This window comes from Vespula vulgaris, chromosome 10 (assembly GCF_905475345.1).
Source record: "Vespula vulgaris chromosome 10, iyVesVulg1.1, whole genome shotgun sequence".
Lineage (NCBI taxonomy): Eukaryota > Metazoa > Arthropoda > Insecta > Hymenoptera > Vespidae > Vespula > Vespula vulgaris.
In genome coordinates this window covers 4,086,967-4,109,121 of record NC_066595.1, presented here as the reverse complement: position 1 = coordinate 4,109,121, position 22,155 = coordinate 4,086,967, and the positions used below count along the sequence as shown (strand labels likewise).

General features: G+C 32.4%; 2 protein-coding genes and 1 long non-coding RNA gene across 5 annotated transcripts in view; 1 reads left to right on the top strand and 2 right to left on the bottom strand.

The window, feature by feature from the left end:
• The window catches only part of LOC127066909 (uncharacterized), a 37,338-nt gene extending 15,609 nt beyond the window's left edge, over nt 1-21,729 (top strand). The window contains exon 2 of the long non-coding RNA XR_007782521.1: nt 18,811-21,729. This is a non-coding gene — a long non-coding RNA (uncharacterized LOC127066909). The remainder of the gene's footprint in view (nt 1-18,810) is intronic.
• LOC127066901 (FGFR1 oncogene partner 2 homolog) lies at nt 5,729-7,948 on the bottom strand. 3 transcript variants are annotated; one of them, XR_007782519.1, is made up of 5 exons: nt 7,747-7,948; nt 7,188-7,322; nt 6,850-7,101; nt 6,417-6,771; nt 5,729-6,322 (listed from the first exon to the last, which is right to left on the bottom strand). XR_007782519.1 is itself a non-coding variant. In XM_051001163.1 (4 exons), exons 1-4 carry the CDS (start codon nt 7,759-7,761, stop codon nt 6,550-6,552), a joined length of 624 nt encoding a protein of 207 aa, XP_050857120.1. In that variant the 5' UTR covers nt 7,762-7,948; the 3' UTR covers nt 5,729-6,549. The 3 variants fall into 3 exon arrangements, 2 of the variants coding, with proteins under 2 accessions (XP_050857120.1, XP_050857121.1); XM_051001163.1 differs by having other exon boundaries at nt 5,729-6,771; XM_051001164.1 differs by lacking the exon at nt 7,747-7,948 and adding an exon at nt 7,571-7,740 and having other exon boundaries at nt 5,729-6,771.
• On the bottom strand, nt 10,021-19,999 carry LOC127066888 (putative fatty acyl-CoA reductase CG5065). Its single transcript, XM_051001141.1, has 4 exons — nt 19,815-19,999; nt 15,853-16,332; nt 13,438-13,665; nt 10,021-10,561 (listed from the first exon to the last, which is right to left on the bottom strand). Exons 1-4 carry the CDS (start codon nt 19,997-19,999, stop codon nt 10,243-10,245), a joined length of 1,212 nt encoding a protein of 403 aa, XP_050857098.1. The 3' UTR covers nt 10,021-10,242.
• Nucleotides 21,730-22,155: the final 426 nt, after the last annotated feature.

Below are 22,155 nucleotides of genomic sequence, written 5' to 3'. Positions count from 1 at the left end.
CGGCGCAGCAAAGTACCACACCATCACTACTACTACTATTACTATTACTACTACTATTAAACTACCCACAGTTTCTACGATCAGCCAATCCCGCGACTCTAAAAGCATATTATATCCTAGGGGTATGGCAACGTGCGTGCTCATCCGTCGTTTGACATGTGTGCGTGTACGCAATCATCGTGCTTCGCATATCTATATTTATATATATATGTGTGTGTATATATATATACACATATGTGTTTTCACGTGAATACATACATACGTGCATTCGTAGAGAGACGGATGGCAAGCGTATTGTAGACTTACACCTACGTCATTTTTCCTATGCACGGTGTGTATAATAGTCACGATGGTATAACATGTGGGAAGGCCATGGCGTTATGGCTGGAAAAGGAAGAGAGTGAAAAAAAAACTTAGCCAATATATACATTCCCTGGTTTTTCCCCTTTCCGAAACTATATATAAATATAGTATGTATGAAAGAAATTAAGCAAAAAATATGATTATATATAAAAACATTGTAATAATCGTAGCATACTTACAAAAAGAAAAAAGAAAAGAGAGAGGGAGGATTATATCAAAAAATTCCTTCAACTTTTTATTATATAATCTAAATTGTTATTTTTTAATGCGTTCAAGTTCGTGAGATGTGTGCCTCTTTCACTCTCTCTCTCTCTCTCTTTCTCTCTATTTCTCTCTATCTTTTGATTTCTTTTTTTTTCTTTAGCAAGTTATATCAACGAAGGCATTCGCTATGGGTTCTTAGAGTGCATCATGGCTCTCCTAACACGATTTCTAGCTATGCCTAGCTCGTCGGCTCCCGTAGTCCTGATGGGACTATCCACGTTCGTATGCGTATCTCGTACGTGCGTCCTTTGCCATCCGGAGCTGGGTCTTCTTGTCGCTCTCGAGTATCGTGAGAAAACAGTGTTCCTTTGGGATAGGCTCATGATGTATATATATATTTATTTCTCATGGTATATATATATATATATATATATATATATATAAATTATTAATACATAATTTTTTCTTTCTTTTCTTTTATTTATCTATATTTGTCCTTTCTTATCTATGTTGTTTTATTTGGTTTCGTTCTATCCTGTTTTCGTTGAAAAATCTCGTAAATATGTTATTTTTCATGCGGTAGAAAGAGAATAGTCGATACGATTCTAAACGCTTTGTTTGATTAGTTTCGCACTTAAAAGTTTCCCAAGATTTCGTGTGTCTTCCTTATCTTGCATAGTTCTGGAAATCGTAAAAGGAACGATGATAAAGTAATATAAATATCATCCGTACGGGAAATTGCTTAGCCATTGCTGCTGTTTCACACACTTGTTTAAATATTTCTGTTTCTTTAAAACATAGCATTTTCTTCTTCACGATTATCTCTCTCTTTCTTTTCGATATTAATCAAGGATTAATATCGAAAATTATAATTTATTATCTGAGTAATCTAACACTTTCTATCTGAGTAATATTACTTTTTCTTTTATATTGATATAATTATTATTTGTTAATGATAGTTTGTAAAGTCGAAAATCTTTCTTTCGTTTACAATGATGAAAAACGTGGAGAAGTTTTACATGATAAGGTCAACGACTACTTTTCTAACGTTCGCTATCTATCGCAAGCAAGCAATGACAGAGGGTGGGGGTATTGAATGTTTGTTTAAAGGGGGCATCGATAACGTGTTTTTCACGATTGCATATATATATGTATGTGTGTGCGTGTGCGTGTGTATATATATATATACATATATATCTCTTTTTACAGTAAGAAAATCATGTCAATTCGAAGAATTTTATAAATGTCTATATACTTATCCATAATCATATATATTACTTTTCTTTCTAAAGTAACTTCCGTAGACCCTATAATTACTTTAAGAGGAATTCTTTAGATTCTAAGATTACCGCAATAAATCTTTCTATTCCAAAAAAAAAAAAAAAAACATTTAGCACAGGAAACGTAATCATGGGATTATATATAAACATTAAAAGAGCTTCGTCATCTAACGATTCTAATCTTTTCTTTTACGGCATAAATCGAAAGTAAACTTTCACTATGGATTCTATGAGTAATATTCCCCAATCGATTTGCGATTTTCAGATAATTACTTGTGATAACTAAACAAGCATGGCACAATCGTTAGTTCGACCTTTGAAATGCCTACGTTGCCAAACTTTTAGACATTAGAAAAGATGAATGTATTTGTCATCTATTCACAAAAAAGAAAAAGATTATATATATATATATATACACATATATATACACATATATATGTATGTACATGTATTTATATTTTCAATTATATAAATACATTGATTAGTCATCTTTCTAAACGTAAATTTAAGATTTATGATAGAATAAAATAATCATGCAATAGCAAATAAATTGTTGACAATTCTTTAATTTTAACTTCTACATTGGTATATATATATATCCTCGAAAAAAAAAAAGAAAAAAGAAAAATGTTTAGGAAAAGTTCGTTGCAGTTTTATTAGGTTGTAAAAGCAGGAAGGGAAGACAAAAAATGCTTCGCAGGAAACAGGTTCCTCTCGAGTCTGGAGTCTTGGGACCACGTGTATCGTAAGTTTTGGCTTTTGGGGTTCCTTCGAAAACCGCCGTAGGCAACGTAAACTTTTGGTAGAAGCGAAAGGTGCGTCTCCCTCTAGGATATGCATACATGTATATCTATATATACGTACATACATATATATATACACACACATATATATATACATAGCAGTACCTGCGTAGGATCTATGCCACATAAGAGGGAAAATCGTGGTGCCTTTTGTGATTTCACAAGGACATTGACCGTACCGAGACCCGATCGATGATCATCTACCTGCTGATATATTGTTGTTCGAACAATAGGAAAAGATCTTTAGCTCGGTGGATACCGTCCCTTGTCTGGTCTATGTCTATTGCCAAGTGTAATTATTATGTATGCACACTTTAAAGCTTTTTAAAGCTTGAAAAGGTCCAATGATGTCTTGGGATATTTCTCTATCTGTATTTCGTTGTTGTTCGGTTCCATTAATTTGTTGTGCAACTTATTCGTACGTGGTAGTTGTACGCACGCACGCACACACACACACGCACACATCTGTACACCTGCTTCACGTTATATAATAGAACGGATAGAAATAATTTGTATCTTTATTTATGTATTTGAAATTTATAGCTTGAATATGCTAAAAAATAGAATTAATTAACATTTTCGTAAAGATCTTTAACGAGATAGAAATACGTTTGTATCATTAATTCGACCATGATTTTTTCTTTTTTTTTTATTTTATTTTATTTTATATTATTTTATTTTCTGTTTATCTTTTTCTTTTTTTTCATTTTCTGAACTACGAAGACGATGAAGGGTCGTGGTGTTGCTCGAAGAGAGAGAAAGAGGGAGGGAAAAGAGAAAGAAAAAGAAACAGAAAGAAAGAGAGAGAGAGAGAGAGAGAGAGAAAAGGAACTGCTTCCTAAGTCGCAATAAAAAATAAGCGATGCGTAGCCTACTTATAAGGCATTGGTTTATCTGCATTAGACGACTGTTAGTGGGTCGGCAACCCGCAAACCGGTCCTGATCACGTGGAATGCCAGTCCATGACGCGATGTTGCCACATGTATGCATGATTTTCTAAAACTGCATCACACGAACGAAAAGAGACAGAAACAGACAGAGACAGACAAAAAGAAAGAGAGAGAAAGAGAAAGAGAGAGAGAGAGAGGGAGAGCGAGCCTCGTTCCCCGGCTTTATCATGTGGATATGCATGCCATGCATGCGACTACACATACGATCGTCATTTTCTTTTTTTCTTTCATCGCAGCCATGTTTTTTTCTTGAAGAAAACGAATATATAAATACATACATATATATTTCCTCTTCCGATGGTTTCCGATAATCGTTTACAAATAAAGAGAAAAAAGAAGAGAAAAAGGATTCCAATTTGTAATTTCCAATTCAGAAATTAATTCTTATTCTTCGTTACGTTTATCATCAATGTTAAAATATTTTGCGTTCGATGAAAAAGGTAAAGAAAGAAAGAGATAAAAAAAATGAGGTTACTTTTGCCAATCGCACGATCGTTTAGGAAGAGGAAGAGAATATTAAAAAAAGAAAAAAGGGAATAAAAAAGAAAGAAAAAAATGAAAATATTTTCTTTTTCAAGATATATATCAAAGATTTCAATGGACTTCTCTTATCGCTTCCGTAGGAGCAGAGCACGCATGGTATAAAAATATGGAGGTTATAGTTTTGTACTTCGCAGACCCCGTGCTCTTCGACACAACTTTGGTGGTCGATGCACCGGGCCCGAGTGTTCTCGTTCAACGACTTTTTCGGCCAACGAACCGTCGTCTCTCTCCGTCACTCCCTCGCCTCTTGTACCCGGCCTGCCGAACGCATCCAATTAGAATTCTCCCGTTATTCGATAACTGCGATATGTATGTTGAGCTTACAGCTTATCCTAAACGATAAATTTTCTTTTTCTTTCTTTCTTTTTTTGTATTCTTCTCGATTAAAAACTAAAAAAAAAGTATAACAATAACAATAATAATAATAATAATAATAATAATAATAATAATAAAAAAACAAGAAGAACAAATTAAGAAATTCCTCAGCAAACTAATTGCATACAACGAAATAGATTTTATAGGTTAGGTTTCGTCATATTCTAATGCTATTATTAATCACGAAAGGAGAAAGAGGTTCTCGAACGTGTCATTGAACTTTATATCTTTCGTTTTCTTTTTTCTTTCATGAAACGATTGTTTAAGTAGGTGCGAAATTTACAAAGAATAAGAATGAGAAGGAAAAAAAGAATGATAATAAGAGGAAGAGGTTAAATGAAAGAGACTAAACGGCACGGTAAAGGCCAAGTAAGAATAACAGGTGCCATGCAGGAAACGCTTGAGGCATTGTCGATTCCAAGGACACGCTATTATAAAAACCCCTTTGCGTTCATCGAAGGGAACATAAAACGGGGCTAAGGGCTAAGGGACAGAGGGAGGACGACCTTGAAGAGTAGGGCTATCCAACGTTGCCTAGAACAGCGCACGCATAGACGGCTAAATTGTGCACCGTCGAGGCCGGAGTCCGGGCCTCGAGGTCGTGTTCAAATCTTTCCGAGGGTTTTTTTTCTCTCTCTTTCTTTCTTTCCCTAGTCACATATACGTACGTGTGTATATACATATATACACATGTATATGTCGAACGTGTATTCTCACATAGAAAATTGTGTGGGTAACGACCTAGCTCGACTCGATCTACACAAACTTCTAGTCCTTCTGCAGTTAGGGGATCGTCTAATGTTTCTCATATATTCCTTAAATCTGTTCTTCTAAATACATTTTCTTAGTAAATTGCTAAAGAAGTTTTCACTCTTTCCAACATTTTTTTTTTTCTCAGAACGACGAGTTATCTTCTTTTCTTTTTTCTTTGTTCTTTCTTTTTTGTAATCGTTTTTCTTTTTTGTTTATTTATTTATTCAGTTTTCCTTTTTTTCTTAGGAAAATTTTGTTCCCGTTTGCGTATATGATAATTTTCGACGAACAACTTACAAACGGTACTATTTCCATGTCCTATTTTCTGAAAGAATTGTTCTGCTAGAAATATAACTTTCTCTCTATTTGCTTACTTTCTAATTGCTAACTAAATTGCTTTCCCTTTTCTAAGGTCTCATTTCCTTTTCGTGTGCTAAACTATAGTATAAGTAAGAAATATTCTTAATGAGTTTATTTCCTTCGATATACCGTTACAGGTGATATAGTTAATAATACTCAATGCTCTTATGGGTATTCTCATACGAGAGCATTCAAACGTAGACGCTCTGGGCGTGGCAAGATGTGGATTGACCTTAGTTAAGGTTTAGGGTTTTTGATAACGGATAATACAATGTAAGAATTCGAGAGAACATAATTTTATACAGTTTTTACATTCCTACCATACACGACAACGTAATCACTCTTTTACGGAGTATTAAATAATTATATCGAAAGTTCTTACACAAGATGTTTACTACACACGTGCTATTATAAATACAGCTTATTTTTATTCGATTTATACATTATTCGAATACGTATCGAAGAAATTATTTCAATCGAAAATTATTCTATTGGGATATATATGTATATAAAAACAAATTAGGTACGTTTCTCAAGATTAAAGATCATTTATCTTTGTTGCAGCGACGATGGGATGCGGTTGATTTATATTTGAGAAAATAGTGAATATTTTGAGCCTCTTTGTTCGTATAAATGCTTTCGTTCGTTCCTTTCTTGAATTCGCTACTGCTTTATAAGGAAGTTTGTATTTCTGATCCCGAAAAATATGTTATTATCATCATTAACAAATCTTATATATTATTATTATTATTTTTTTTTATAACAAAGAAGATATAGAAACTAACTTTTGTACATATAGTTTTCTATTGCTTTTGCCACCTGAATTATATATACTGTATTTATGCTATATGGTTGTAATTTGTAGTATAAAATGAGAATACTGTGCAATCTGTTTACAAAAAATCTAAAATTTATAAGTTATAACGGATCCGTTTGTATTGTCTTATTTTCAACCGAAATGTCTTTACTCAAAGAACCAAATTTGTTAGCAATATTAAGGACTTCCCGTAAACCGTCGTTCTCTTTCTTCAAGCAATGAAATGCTTCCATTTCTTTGCATTCTTTTTCTTCGTCTAAAGATGCTGCTGTTTTCATTACAGCTGCCATTTCGTTAATTTTTTCTGCTTGCCTTGTAATTATCTACATTGAGAATAAATATGTATTCTTGTTGCAAAAAATATGGAAAATATGAAAACAATTGCATTTTCTTCTACTTACGTTAGCATATTTTGTATTATGCAAAGATGAAGAATCTGTTTTACTCAGACGCATCAGAGAAGCTATTTGTTGCCTATATTTGGACATTATTAATTCAAGCGCATTTTGATGATCTTCTAAAGCATTTCTTAACTCTTTATTTTCAGCATGAATTTCAAGTAAATGTCTATTTTCACGTTGGATGCCGGTAATAAGCTGCACGTGTGGTGTTTGTTTTGCTTCTGTGTTTAAAATGTCAACCGCTTCTTGATACTGCAAGTATAAAAGCAAGCGATAAAAACGTCGCATTACATTATTAATTTATAAAAATGCATGATAATTACTAAAACAGTCATTACCTGTTTCATATTATCAATTTGACTATGTACAGATTCCATGTCGCTTATTAAATTATCCGCAGCATTTTCATGATCTGATATTCTTATTACTAATTTCTTAGCATCCAATATGATTTGTTGAACTGTTAATGACATCTGAAAGGGATCAATATTTCATTGAACTTGCACTTGTACTACAATTTCTTAGAAATATTTTATAAAAGTTCTATTGGATATAATTAATAACCTAAAGTGAAAGCATGAGAAATTATGATCAATTGTATATTTGAATAGAGTATGGTATACAATAGACTAAATGGTTCTATGCACTGTAAGTAATACAAAATTAAAACCAGCTGAATGTTTATGAAAAACTAATGTTTACATTTAAAAGAATTTTTCACCTTAATATTATTTTTTTTTTAACTTGCAGTCGTTTGTTGACACAATTTTAAGATCGATGGTGAAGCGTGTGAAATTAATTCTACAATGACATATATTCTACAGATCCAATATGTTTTGATATTTAACTTCCGTATTAAATATTAAACCTATTCGAACGTATGTTTCTCACACTCACTTTAGGTTGATGCATACGTGCGACACGTATCCCTCTACATATATTATGCACATTTATTGAAACAGTTATGCATTGCGATTTTACAATTTTAATCGATATTCTTTATTAAACCCATATGTTTATTGATCTAAACTAATGTAAAATATTTCTATTAGGTTTACTGATCACATTTGAAAAGTAATATATTTATGACTTTATTTTCAATTTCATTATGTTCACGTTAGAAAATTATCACTAGATAAAAAAGAAATCTACAATACCATATTTATTACCAACGATCTGTTTTACTTGGTTCTAGTAAGAAGTTTTCATGTTATCGACAATCGATAAAATAGTCAATTTTTTATTATCAACCTCTCGTGATAGAATCGTCTGTTTCCTTTGATATTCACTGTCGGTAATATCACTCCCATAAAAATCAATTTTTATTTATCATACACATTTAACAATTATTTATTAATTTTAATAATCTTTCACATAGCGGATCGAAGAAAATCTTTTTGGCGATTCATAAATTTGCTCGTTATCAATCTCTCTATTTCTTTGATTTATCATTTATTAATACGGCATAATTTAAAATATTCTATAAAAGTACTTGTCGTATTCGTTAGATATTTAATTTTATAAATACACTTCAATTACATTCGATGTTTTTATCTATTTATACTTACATTAGTCAAACGTAGAAAAGCATTCATCATTTGCTCCAAAAAAAGAAACAGAGAGAGAGAGAGAGAGAGAGAGAGAGAGAGAGAGAGAAGGTGAAAGCTTTTGAAGCTTTTTCAAAAGCGAGCTACTCGTTAGAGACGTGAGCAACCGAATGTGGTCGGAGTGTCGTCGTAAAGAAGGATTTGCAATTAAGGTGCCGTACAGGTTTTCAAGCTACTCGAGTCTCTCTTTTTCACTCTTCTCTCTCTCTCTCTCTCTTACTCTTTCTCTCTCTTTCTCTCTCTCTTTCTTTTTTCTTTTCTTTCTTCTCGGTACTAGTTGGTCTTCAGTGGTTTCGCGCTACGACGGGATAACGAAAGAAGAAGAGCTTGCTAAAAAGCTTTAGCTAAGCAAGGCAAACCGTCGTAGATTAGCGGCGACGCGTTCCAATCATACGCGGCTTGTTTCGCGAAAGCTGCTTAGACTTAACGTTAGACCATGTTGTTAGCAACTAAGATGACTCTCATGGGATTTTACAAACTTTTTCAATGGGATTGTAACAACGTAATATTCCAAAACTTTACGCTGGTTCATCCTTATTGATCATTGAATTAAGGAATACAAAAAAAAAAGAAAGAAAAAAAGAAGCAATAAAAAAAGGATAATTGAAAAATATTTGTAAAAACAAATTTTATTCTACGAAAGAACGATGATATTTTCGATATCGAACGAGCATAAAATAAAAGATAAATTTATAAAAATAATAATTCTATTAATATAAGGCAGTAATTCGGTGTCCATTTTTTTGTTCTTTCTTTCTTTTTTTCTTTCATCCTCCTTCGATTAAAAACCATCAATAATTACATCTATAAACGTCGTCGTTTAATCATATTAACACACTGGCCTATTTTCTGTTTCTCGAGACTGAAAGTGATTAACCGTTTAAAGTCGAAACTGTCCAGCCTCGAAAGAGTCTTATAAAGCACTGTCGTTAATTAAAGGAGGATGGAAAGAGGAAGTGGATGGAACGGTGGGTGGTGAGGGGTTGGCGAGAGAAGGGGGAGATAAAACGAGACAATTCGCAGCTATTCGCGATGTTACACCACTTGATCCTAGACATTGAACGTTTCTAGCTTACTAAGGCCGTACAGGTCGTAGCTTTGTCGAGGACAAGGAACGCTTGCCGAAGCAATTAATTTACCATTTCGGATGGAATTTCGTATGTAAAGTGGTGGTCGGGAGCTTCGGGAGTTCCTTCAGAATCCTTGATAATAATTATGTTCCTCTTCCTCTTGTACATTGTTATATATGCATGCATGTTCCTTTCTATATATATGTGAGATATATATATATATATATATATATATATATATATATATATAGAGAGAGAGAGAGAGAGAGAGAGAGTATGTGGCATTTCGCCAAAGAAGAAACACGTATCGTAGAAAAATTTCAAAGAAGGCGAAGCCAAGTTGGATTTGGTAAAAGGAAATGAAACTGCGTGGCGACGCGGATGAAAATAAATGGCCGAGTATAAGTTTTTTCGAAGTCTTTTATTTAATTTTTTTCTTGGTTTTTTTCTCGTCGTTAAGAACAAACAGATAGGTATTAAATGTTAGAAAGTAAGGTTCTCTTTTGTTAATCTAAATAAATATTTTCTTTGTAATGAATATATGAGAGGGCAAGTGCTTTGTTCTTCGTTGCGTTGTTATTAATGAAATTTTTAAGATCGTATCGAATAATTCTGCAACTTTTTTTTTATCTTCTTCTTTACAATGACATTAATTTACAGATTTTTCGATGGATATCTAATTAGAAAAAAAAAAAAAGAAAAAAAAAGTAGAATGTCTAATGGTCTAGTAAAAAATTTACGTAAATGAAGATATAAGAAAAGAAAAGTGTAAAGAAAATGATAAAGGAAAGTCGAATATTTCGAACGAGAGAAAGAATGCTTTCGTCGACGCAATGTTTTCTCGTCGAGGCTGCTGTAGAAAGGATGTAATTCTCAATGTCGGCATTGACGATAAGTGGAAACGTTTGTTGGTCCTCAGTGCTGAGACGTTGGTGCAAAACATATATGCGATTTCTCTCGGCTGACCAGGACCTCCATGCGATCGACTCGACGGATTTCAAGGCTCTACGTATTTTCTCGTGTTCTTTCACAATCCTACGAATAAAAGAATAAAATTCTATATCAATAGAATTTTTATCATAATATATTAAGAACAATATAATATATTAATAACAATCCATTGTTTGTGTCATATCATTTCTAATGAATTTTCTATTAATCCGATAAGCGATTATAATGGGGATATTTTTATATCTATATTAAGTCTCTTCTCAAAAATGGATTATTATTATTACTATTATTGTTATAACTGATATTATTGTTGTTGTCGTTGTCGAAGCTAATCTTATTGTTGACGTCGTATATTTCCGTCTTTAGAAAAGTTTTCAAGATCTGATACAATAAAACAAGTTTATCTATCTATCTATACCTATCTGTCCTTATCTCTCTTCTCTCTCTCTCTCTCTCTCTCTCCCCCACCTTTCCTTCTCTCTGTTTCTCTCCCTCTCTCTTTCTCTCTCTCCGTTTCTCTCTCTCCTATACTACTCGCTATTATCGATCGATCCTGTATACAGGAGTACACGCGAAAGTTAGAAAGCCGTTTTGCCGCATCCATCCATTGGCTCTCGGCGGCTCTCTCTCGGTGTTGCACTTTCTCGGTTACATCCATTATCAGAGCGGTTAGTAGCTCATTTCGCTTATTACATCACGCGTATACTTGTCCGAAGGTAGTAGTACCGTGACTTCCCTACGAATTTCTCTTTTCTACGAGTTTCATTCTATTCTATTCTGTTCTGTTCTGTTCTCTTCTCTTCTCTTCTCTTCTATTCTATTCTGTTCTACTCTATATCGTAACGGACTCACTCGAAAAAATTTCAACGCTACCGAACTCTCCTATTCTTCCCTCTTAAGAGAAAATTTTTCTACATTTTTCCGTTTCCTCTTAAGGGATTCTATTTCGCGAATGGTCCTTCTCGTCCATACTGAGAGGCGTCTCATTGAACGGCATTTCTTATCCGATATCCTTCCACTCTTCTTCGATAGACGAGCGAAAACGAAAATACGAGTTTTCGAGAAGAAGAGAATATTTGTTTGTGTGTATATGCTCGCGTGTGTGGATGTATGTGCGTACGTGCGTGTGGGTGTGTCTGTGCGACGATGAAAATTCGAGTTGTTTTTTTTTGTCTACCCTCAAAAGAGATTTTTTTGAAAAACTTTTCTCGTTGCGGCAACACCAGCTTTATGAGCAACCAAGAGAAAGAGAGAGAGAGGGAGAATGAGAGTGAAATAGGTAGTTCTTTTCCATCGAGAAACGAGTTCCCTTCTTCCGCTTCGATATTTCTTTTTCCTTGCTTCCCATTTCGTATGTACTAGTCGGCATTGTTATAGGTATAGTTATTCGTAAGTTTTAAAAATATTTTTTATACGCCAATGCCTAATTTTCAATACTCATGAATAATTTTGTATTATTATTTCTTTTTCTTAGTAATCTTATCTATCCAATATTTTATATCGAACAATCCGTGTTAACGAAATTCTGATTATTTTTGTTTTGTTTTTTTATTACTTCATTATATGTAAACATTATATTTTTATTAAGAAAAAGAGAGAGAGAGAGAGAGAGAGAGAGAGAGAGAGAGAGGTGTTTGGTAAATTTTTCTGTCGATTGAAAATCCACCTTAATCATCTTAAGATACTTGCGTTTGTTGGAAAATTTTACCCTCGAGAATAATGTCAAGGATATTGGATCGTTCAGAGAAGATTGTTCGTGGCTCTGCTTTAATCGCGAAATCGTGGAAATAACGAAATTTTCAACTTTGACCTTTTCGAAAATGTCGGAGAATATTCAAAGTACCGTAATAGATATACATTTACGGTCTATGTTTCGGAGTAACTATTTTTAATTTGCAGAATAATTGATAAATTGCATGTAATTAAATATTTTTCCCTACGAAAGAAAGTAGTTGTACTTGAAAGAATTATTAAGTGAATGTAATCGAATGCAATTCTTTTTGTTCAATTCTAAATGATTACAAATTAATGAAGCATGATTGAAGGACGAATTGTTTGAAATATATATTTGCGAAAGATTTACGAATATCATCGAAAACAAGAATAATTTTACTATTGATTATACGTACGTCTCATAAACGATTGATTTAACATGATACCAGATAGAAAAATCCATTGTAATCATATCTGAGAAACGTCCAGTGGTTTCAATTTAATGATTTCGAAAATGTTATTTCATTTGAATAATTTCAAAGATTTAACTCGAAATATGTTGTACCATTATCGATAATAAAGTCAATTAAAAGTTTTTACTTTCGTCGTATTATTTCGATTTGAAAACTACTTTATTACGAAGAAGTGTTTAATTACATGGGCTCGATCGTATTTGAAAAGTAAAAAATAATTATTCCGCAACATCCTGTATAATTGATATATTCTGACAGTATCATTAATTAAATCAATTCAAATTTGATCGATTCCAATAGGACACTCTGTATGTTAACATGTATATTGTATACAATAAGAAGAAAGCAACGTTTAAATTCTATCTTTTCTCTCTCTCTCTCTCTTTTTTTTTAGTTTTTTTTTTTCTTTAATACATAAAACGCATGCTGCTGTGTTACTTACGTATATACGATGGATCAAAATTAAAAACAAAATTTTTCATGAAATCTTGTTATTGATATTAATAAAATTAGATCGATTAAAAGTGATATACTATATATTCTGATATTAAAAAAGATGAAGGGAGGAAAAGCATTTAAATACTTTTTTTTTATTTTCTCTCTCTCTCTCCCTCCCTCTCTCTCTCTCCTTCTCATTTTAGTGGTACATCAAACGCTCGAACAGGTGCATATCAAAAGCTTTCTCCACGAGTGAGCTTCAAAGGAGTCCGAAGGCTGGCGAACGATATAGTTAAAAACATCGCGATTACGTTACACACATATATACTTTCGTACCTTTGCTTTCCGTTACATAGTCCGACAATCGTGTCGCACAAAATCGATGGTAACCATTCAAGAAAAAGTACTACTGTCCAATGTAGCCATGCGATAGTTGTTATTCCACGAATTCCAAACGTCGGGTATGGAAACTTTTTAGTAGCCCATTGACCTTTCTCAATAAGGTCACCCCATGTGCAACCGATCGTCGCAGTATTGTACACAACAGCACCGACGTCTTTTGGTCTAGAAAAAAAAAAAAATTATATAAAAAGATTCATTACAAGTAACTAGATATTTACCAATATAGGTATTTGAGAATTAATTTTAATGGAATATTTAATAATCATCGGCTGAGATAATCTGATTAACAAATTATTAAGATGATATTGCATTAATATTATTATTATTATTATTAGATTAGATCAGATGAATGGATTATTATCAAAAATATTTATTATCACGATTATTTATCCCTCTTCGAAGCTATTTTCGTGAAATTTCGTGCGAATAATCGAAACTCGTTGATTAAATTGATCGAAGAAAAAAATCACGATAGTAGCTACACGTATCGACTTTTTTGTCTCTATCCCTTTTTCAATTTTTTTTTATTTTGCTTTTTTTTTGTGCGCTTTTCTTTCTTTTTTTTTTTAACATTCCTCTCTATCTTTTTTCCTTCTTTTAAATTCGTAAAAACGTTCGACAAAAAGCTGACGCGTTAAATGGCTTTTCGCAGGATAGAAATAGCAAAGTTCTCTTCTCCCTCTCTCTTTCTATTTTGGGTGAGGGATGATATCGGTTACTCGGGAATTTTTCGTTCGTGCGATTAGTTTCCGTTCCTTCGTCGTCGTCTAGTAACGTTAGTCTCATACGGCTTTAAAAGGAAATACCTAAGTACATATAGGGTTCTAGAGATATCTCTTTTAGAGGTCGAATGCAATCAGCTTATGCGAGGTTCAGTCGCTCGGAAATACTTTAGAGAGAGAGAGAACGAGAGAGAAAGAGAAAGATAGAGAGACACACAGAGAGAGAGAGAGAGAGAGAGAGAGAGAGAGAGAGAGAGAGAGAGAGATGGTATGTACAAGACCTACAGGTTGAAATTGCTAGCAAACGTAAGGTTTTTAGTCCTGAGAGCCAGTAAAACTCTGGCTCAGCCTTCGTCTCTACTTCGTTTCTTTTCGATTGCTGCCGTCGTCCTCGCTCGCTCGTTCGTTCGTTCGTTCGTTCGTTCGTTCGTTCGTTTCTACGACGACTTAAATAAAAGCTTAAAGGGTAGTAGGTTCATGTCGTTTCAACGGAATTCCATGTTTGTTCGATTTTCGATAAATTACGTTGAAAAACGCTCCTGCTGTTAGCCATTTCTACAGTCTATCTCTCGACAAATATACATACATACATATATGTACATGTATGTATGTATGTATGTATGTATGTATGTATGTATGTATGTATGTATGTATGTATATGTATGTGTAAGTGTACGTGTAAAATCGTTAATGCGATAGTGGTGGTTAGCTCGGCGAGAAGCATTTAATTAATATCTGGAAAATGATGATTTAAATAACGCCGCAATTCGCTCCCTTCGATGCCTTTACTCGGGTTTAACTCGAGGGGAACATCATTTCGCGAAATTAAACGTTTATAATCGGAAACGTATATAAAGGGTTCCTTTCGATTATTTCCGATCCGAATATTTTTTTTTTCCTCCTAAATACGATTTCTTTTTTCTTTTTTTTTCTTTTTATTCGTTCCTTTTTTTCTTTTTATATCAATGAATTCTTATTTAGAATAATAATGTTAAATATTCGGGAAGAGGAAAAGAAAAAAACAACCATAATTATCGTAATTGTAAAACAACACATGTTTTTGCATTGAAATTATATGAAATTTATTAACTTTATTGTAATTTTATTAATTTTTATAGACAAATTTAAAGAAAGAAAACAAAGGAACAAAAAATCTGAGGCGACTTTTCAACACGTGATATTTGAATAAATTAACTCTCAATTGCATGCATGTGTATAAATATATATATATATATCTTGTGAATTTAATAATACAAAAGATGTTACATTCTGGACATTTTTTATCTCATTCACAAGTTATATGTATTATATAATATTATACACTTTATGATTCTACAGTTACTAGTGTAATATAATTTTTTTTGGGATGGGAAAAAATTAAATAGAAGGAAATAAAAAACTCATACATAGAAAGAATTCGTTTAACACGAGCATAAATGAATCATCCTAATGTTTCATCTTCTCTCTCTCTTTTTTCTTTCATGTATGTATAAATAATACACGCGCGCACGCACATGCAAATAATTTACAAGTCTCTTGCAAAAATTTGTTTCATTCACAAAAAAGAAAAGAAAAAAAAAAAGAAATCAAAGATATAGATAAAAACAGACAATATAATATTTATTACCGTTGAGCTCTTTCCCAAGCAGCTGCAATCAGCGTGTTGCTGGCGATATCGATGGGTGTTAATTCAGCAGATTTTTGAGCATCACCTAGGACGTATCCAGCACCAACCATAAGTGCGGTTGTTCCTTTGACTTCTTCGACGTGACCTTGCATTGGTTCTTGAAGTGGTGGCCCAAGAAGGGCTACGCGTATCAGTGCGAGTGGTATATTTGGTATATGTTCGTTTTGTAAACATTCGTTGATTCGTCCTTTGTGCCTAAAGATGGTCGATGCAGCTGCTAATGTCTCTAATTTTGGCAATTCTTCCGAAAATTGAAATACCGCGTCGTGCGGACCAGTAGCATGAAAAACTATGCTAACCTTCTTCTTCATTCTTTCCCTCTCTTCGTTAGTTATCCCAAGATCGTCATAAATCAAATTACCTTCGTAAATTGTTACCCTTGAAATAGCATCAGGATCCTCTTCTCGTAGTCTCTCGTATCTGTTTCGTGTAGATAAAAATATCTTTTATATATTTACATATGCATTTATATATGTTATTCGTTATTATATTAAAGTTTACTTCATTGTGTTATTAGTAGAGCGATAATTTTTGTTTTTTTTTGTCTGGAAACAAATTGTAAGTATTTCAGTTAACTCTAATTTCAAGCACATTATCGTCCGGTTTCTTTTTTTCATTTCGAAATAATCATAATTATGACGTACGCACTTTGATATTTTTGTGTTTCTTATGAAATAAGATCGAATGGATAAAACGTACTAATATAAATTTTAATCGAATCAAAACCGAAATCTCTTTATGCATCATTTATAACTGTGAGATGTATTACGTTAAATTAACTATAGTAAATGCATTTGGAAATTTTTTTATATTGAATAAAATTGCAGAAGTAGGTATATTTATAACATTTTATAAGATATGTGAGAAATTAAACGAATGAAAGTAGAAAAATGAAAAAAGGAAAACAAAAAGAGAAAAAGCAAAGAAAGTAAATAAATAAATAAATAAAGTAAAAGGGCACTGAGGAATACGTGGAAAAGGACGAAATTCAGGCGAGAAAGCAGTTCATAATTATCTCAAAGTGCGAGAACGTGAACGTGTTAATGAAAATAAATCTGAGATTAGTGAGACCGAGAGAAAGAGAGGGAAAGAGAGAGAGAGGGGGTATGGGAGAGAGGGGGAGGGAGGGAGGGAGGGAGAGAGAGAAAGAGAGAGAACGCTTCCGGGTGTGTTTAGTAGAGCAGTGAGTCTCGCTTCACGTGTTTCACGATTCCACCTGGCTCGTTACGATGAACGATCACGTACGTATATACATATACATATATATATATATATATACATATACACATATACTCGCAATATAGCAATCTAATTTATATATATATGTATGGGTGCGTGTGTGTTTGTAGGGGGTGTGTAGATCTTCGTGCCTGTTTCGATCTCAAGTAGCATCAAATATACTCCTACCCCTTTCCATTAATTCTTCCAACACATTTGTGAACGTCTAAAGGTTTTCTTTTTTTTTTTTTTGTTACGAAATGATGGTTGTTTATCACTGATGTCATTCGAACGATAATGGTAATGACGATTCAACTATCGGACGATTAGTATGCGAGATAACTTGTCAGGTTGTTTATAGTTTCCGTACTAACGATAAGTATACAATAATTTATTTTATATATATATATATATATATATATATATATATTCGTACTCGAGCGAAAATCATTTAATCATTTGTAATTGAAAAAAAAAGAAGAAAAAAGAAAAAAGAGAGAAAGAGAAAAGAGAAAGGAAAGAATTTATACCATGTAAAATTCGTAGTTGCTATATAAATTAAATTTAGAAGACATTAATCTCCTGATATGGTGGAAAGGAAAAAAGAATTTTAATTATGGCAAATAAATGTGATATATATAGTTATAATGTAAAATTTGTAATATAACTTAAATCCAACAAACACATTAATCTTTCGGATATGATTTTATGGCAACGAGAAGAAAAAAGATCGAAAACAAAAGAATTTTAATTATGATCAAAAGAATGATACAGCTGTAATGCAAAATTTTACAGTACAACTTAAATTTAGGAAACATTAATCTTCGGATATATGAAGAATAAATGAAGAATTAATTAATAACTTTATGTGGCGAGGAAACAAATTAAAGAAAAAAAAAAATTCAATTCGGATAAAAAAAAATATATATATATAATGTAAACAATTTGTAACATAAATTTATAATTTAATTTAATAAATTTCGGAAACATTAATCCTCGATTCTGAACGGACAATTAATTTTATGGCGAAAGAAATGAAACGAAAAAAAAAAAAAAGAAATAAATAAATAAATAAAAAAGAAAATAAAAGAATACACATTGGCATACATATTGCATAGTGCATATGTGTGCAAAGTCACAATTTTATCGCGTTGAGATCGTTTATGAGTAAATGGATAAATGAATTGGAAGTTTCCTTTTTTGTTTTTCTTCTCTTTTTCTTTTTTTTCTCTCTTTTTCTTTTTTTTTTCTCCTTTCATCGTTCAGCGAACTAAACGAACGATCAGCTTCTCGCGTTAGGGACGTTTATCTCTCTCCTTTTTTCCCTAGCACGTTCAATGACGTGACTCTGGAAACAGTGTAAAGGAAGTAAGGGGCAAATGGGAGGGAAGAGGGAAGGGGTAGAAGGGGGGTGTGGGCGGGGTCAAGAGGACGGAGCGAGGAAAAAGAAAATAAACAAAGGAAAAAAAAACAAGTGAGAAAAAAAAATTGGTCAACGTATCGAGAGAATTTCCTTCTTTTCTATTGCGATAGAGATAGATCGTTTGCACGTTTCGTGAAACATTGGAGATCGATTTTCCCTGTCAAAAATTATGAAAAATGGCGCGAGTTTCTTTCTCCCTGGCGTGGAAAATAAACGAGGACGAAAATTAAATCCTTTTTCTTTTTTTTATGTTTTAGAATATGGATAAGAGGGTGGTGATGAAGAAGAAGGAGGAGGAGGAGGAGGTAGCTGGCGATAAACTGCAAAGGGGAAAGGGTTGAGAAAGAGAAGAGAGGGATAGCAGGGATGAAAGAAGACTGGACGTAGCACAGTACAGACAAATATTTACACGTTTATTTCCATATTCGATATCGAGAAACGAATCGATTGATGTGTGAGAAAGAGAGAGAGAAAATACATGTGGCTCTCGACGAATGAAAAAAAGAATGAAGCCATAACGTATGAAGATGCGAAAGAACGGGAAAACAATGGAACTTCAACGTCGACCGTTCGTTGCATTGTTTTCGTTATCATCGTCCGTACGTACGTGCAAATAAACGATCAATATTGAAAGGACTTATTTTCTTACGACCGGAATTATGCTTATCGCGAACGTCAGTACGTGTTCATATGTATATATGATGTGTATATGTGTATATAAGATATATACGTTGATGCATATGCGTGAACGTATATATGTATATTTTATATATATATATATATATGTGTGTGTGCATGGTGTGTGTATGACGAACAATGAAAAAGATATATATATTATCGTATTAGTCAAAAGAAATTGAATGAAACTAGAATTTGTTAAGTATCATGTCTTTAATTTTCTTTTATGATTTTTTAAAACATTCGTCGTTTTCTTCGCATGTTTTTTTCTTTTTCTTTCTTGTTTGTTTTTAACACGCTGATTTTATCGCGCACGAATGAAAATAAAAAAAAAAAAAAAATTCTTTATAAAGAAGCACCGATACGTAGTATGATCTACGTAAATAATGTATTTTTTATTTTTATTTAGATATTTGTATACAATATCATTTTCTTTTTTTTTTACGGATTAGCTTTTTCTTTTTCTTTCTTTCTCTCTCTCTCTTTTTTTTTTTTTTTTTTTTAAAGAGAATCTTGTTCTTAGAATTTCCCTTCGAAACTTCGCGCGATGGGTTTTTGACGAAAAGAATCCGTTTTAAAGTACCCAGGTGATCCGAAAATCTTCTTAACTCGATCATCCTTGGTAAGATTATTTCGCGTTCTCACAATAAGATTAACTTTGACGTCTGGAAATGTACGAAGTATTTTCTCGAGAAGATTTTGGCCCAATTCACTGGTCACCCCGGTTAACAGTATTTCACGATTTGCGTACCACTCGCGAAGAGACATGTTCGTTGACTGAGAGGACTTGCGAGTATAGTAACTGACTTTCGAATTCTCTAACACATATGCTTATGTGTGATTTTATCTACAATCGTAGTCGTTAGAAAGTTTTTTCCAGACTTGTTTTTCTTTAAAACGTGATACTCTACATATCCTGAAGGAAAGAGAGAGAGAGAGAGAGGGGAGGGGGGGAAACAATTAATAGAATTAAAATAGAAAGAAAGAGAGAAAGAGAAAGAAATTTATTAAAGAGGTCATGCATAGTATTGTAATTTTCCATTATGCTATTAATCAATTTTCTGTTCATTGTATTCTAATTTCTAATCCCTAAATACAGAGAATCTTTAGTGTTAGACATTATTTTTATTGATATTTTATTATCATACTATTATGCATCTTTCTTTAATTTTCCACTTGAGCATTAACAAATTTTCTATTTGTAATCTATTTCTGTACCTGTTATCTAATTTTTTTTCTTTTGTTATTTTCTTTTTTTTTATAGATTCATATCTCTTTAGTATACTTTCTTGTTAGTGTTACTTACTTATTATCTTTATTAGTGTTTTATTCCCTTCAATTGTCCCAGATAAAAGGACGTAATCTTTTCTTATATTTCATTGATTTTATTCCAGTTATAAAGATCAGCTTCGAATCACTTTGTCCCTATTGTAGATTTCTTGCGCATTAAATTATCAGTTCCTTTAAATGCAAATTTCTAATCAAGATATACGTCTGATAAATTTAAATAAAGGACAGATAACATAAGAAAACAACGTTATCTTGAACTTGAAAAAATTTTGATAGAAATAGCGAGAGATTAAAGTCGATTATCATTATGAAATTTATTCTATATAAAATATGAAAAATATCGTTCGTATTTGTAAACAAATACACGTATATACATACACACATATATATATATATATATATACGTATAGCGACGATTGCGTTCCTTATACATTAAAGCGAAAACGATTGAAATAGGCATAAGTTATTATGCAAATTTATTAACATAACATAAGGGTTGAACGTTGGTAAAATAGTCGGTGTTTGTTTGCTGTTTAAAAAAGTACAAAGATTTCCTTACTTGCATAATGTAAACGCGCTAACGATCGTTAGCATGCTTTTTATATAAGTATACGAAGATAGAACAATATTAATGGTTAGGAAATTTTTTCAATTTTTTTATTTTTATTTTTATTTTTAAACGATACATCGCAATCGTAAATTCTATTGCATACTCTTGGCGTATTTCCATTAGCGACTTTTTCGAGTATATTTTAAATGTATACATAAGTACCTGCGTGTATGTATATATGTATGTATATATGTACGTATGTATTTACGTATACAGAGAGTAACGAAAGGAAAAGTTAATATAGTAGTGTGTTTAGTAGAGATGCTTTGTGCTGTCGACAACATGAACATTTTCTGTAACAACGAATCCTTTTTAATTACCTGTTTGCATTTCTTTTTGCAAATTTTACTAGTAATACATAGCAGAGTAGTACAAACAAGTGGTAATTATCTCTCGTTATTACTATACTTTTTCTCGAATTATGCATTTTAAATCAGATTTTACCCAATTGTAATGCGAGGACAACGATAAAAAAAAAGGGAAGAAAAAAAAAGAACAGAAAAATAAAGAAAAAGTAAAGAAGACAAAACGAAAAGAAAAATCAAAATAAATATATACCTAATAATGTTACATGTTGCGAATGTACATATACGAAAAAGTGAAATTAGACAAAAAAAGAAAATGTGCAAATTATGCATCCCTCTACATATATATTTTTTCTGATTTTTTTTTTGCTTTTTTTGTTAGTTTTAATTTTTTCTTTGTCTTTCTATCGCAATATCACATGTCCCTCGGTAAAATTATGCGTGCCAAGTGAAAGTGTAAAACCGTAAAAAGTTGAAGGACCAACGACCGTCGAATATTGCGCAACGATATTCTATACTTCTATAGTATTACTGACGAGCTACTTGTTGCTGCTTCTCGATTTAATACTCGGTAAGACTCTTGAGTTTCGAAAAGTCTAACTTAAGTAGTGTATCTACAATACCGAAAGATACCGGAGAGGTATGCTTCTAATTATGGTCTACTTAAGATATAACTCTTTGGCGATTCGTTATCGTTAATATATGTAATTATCTATCGA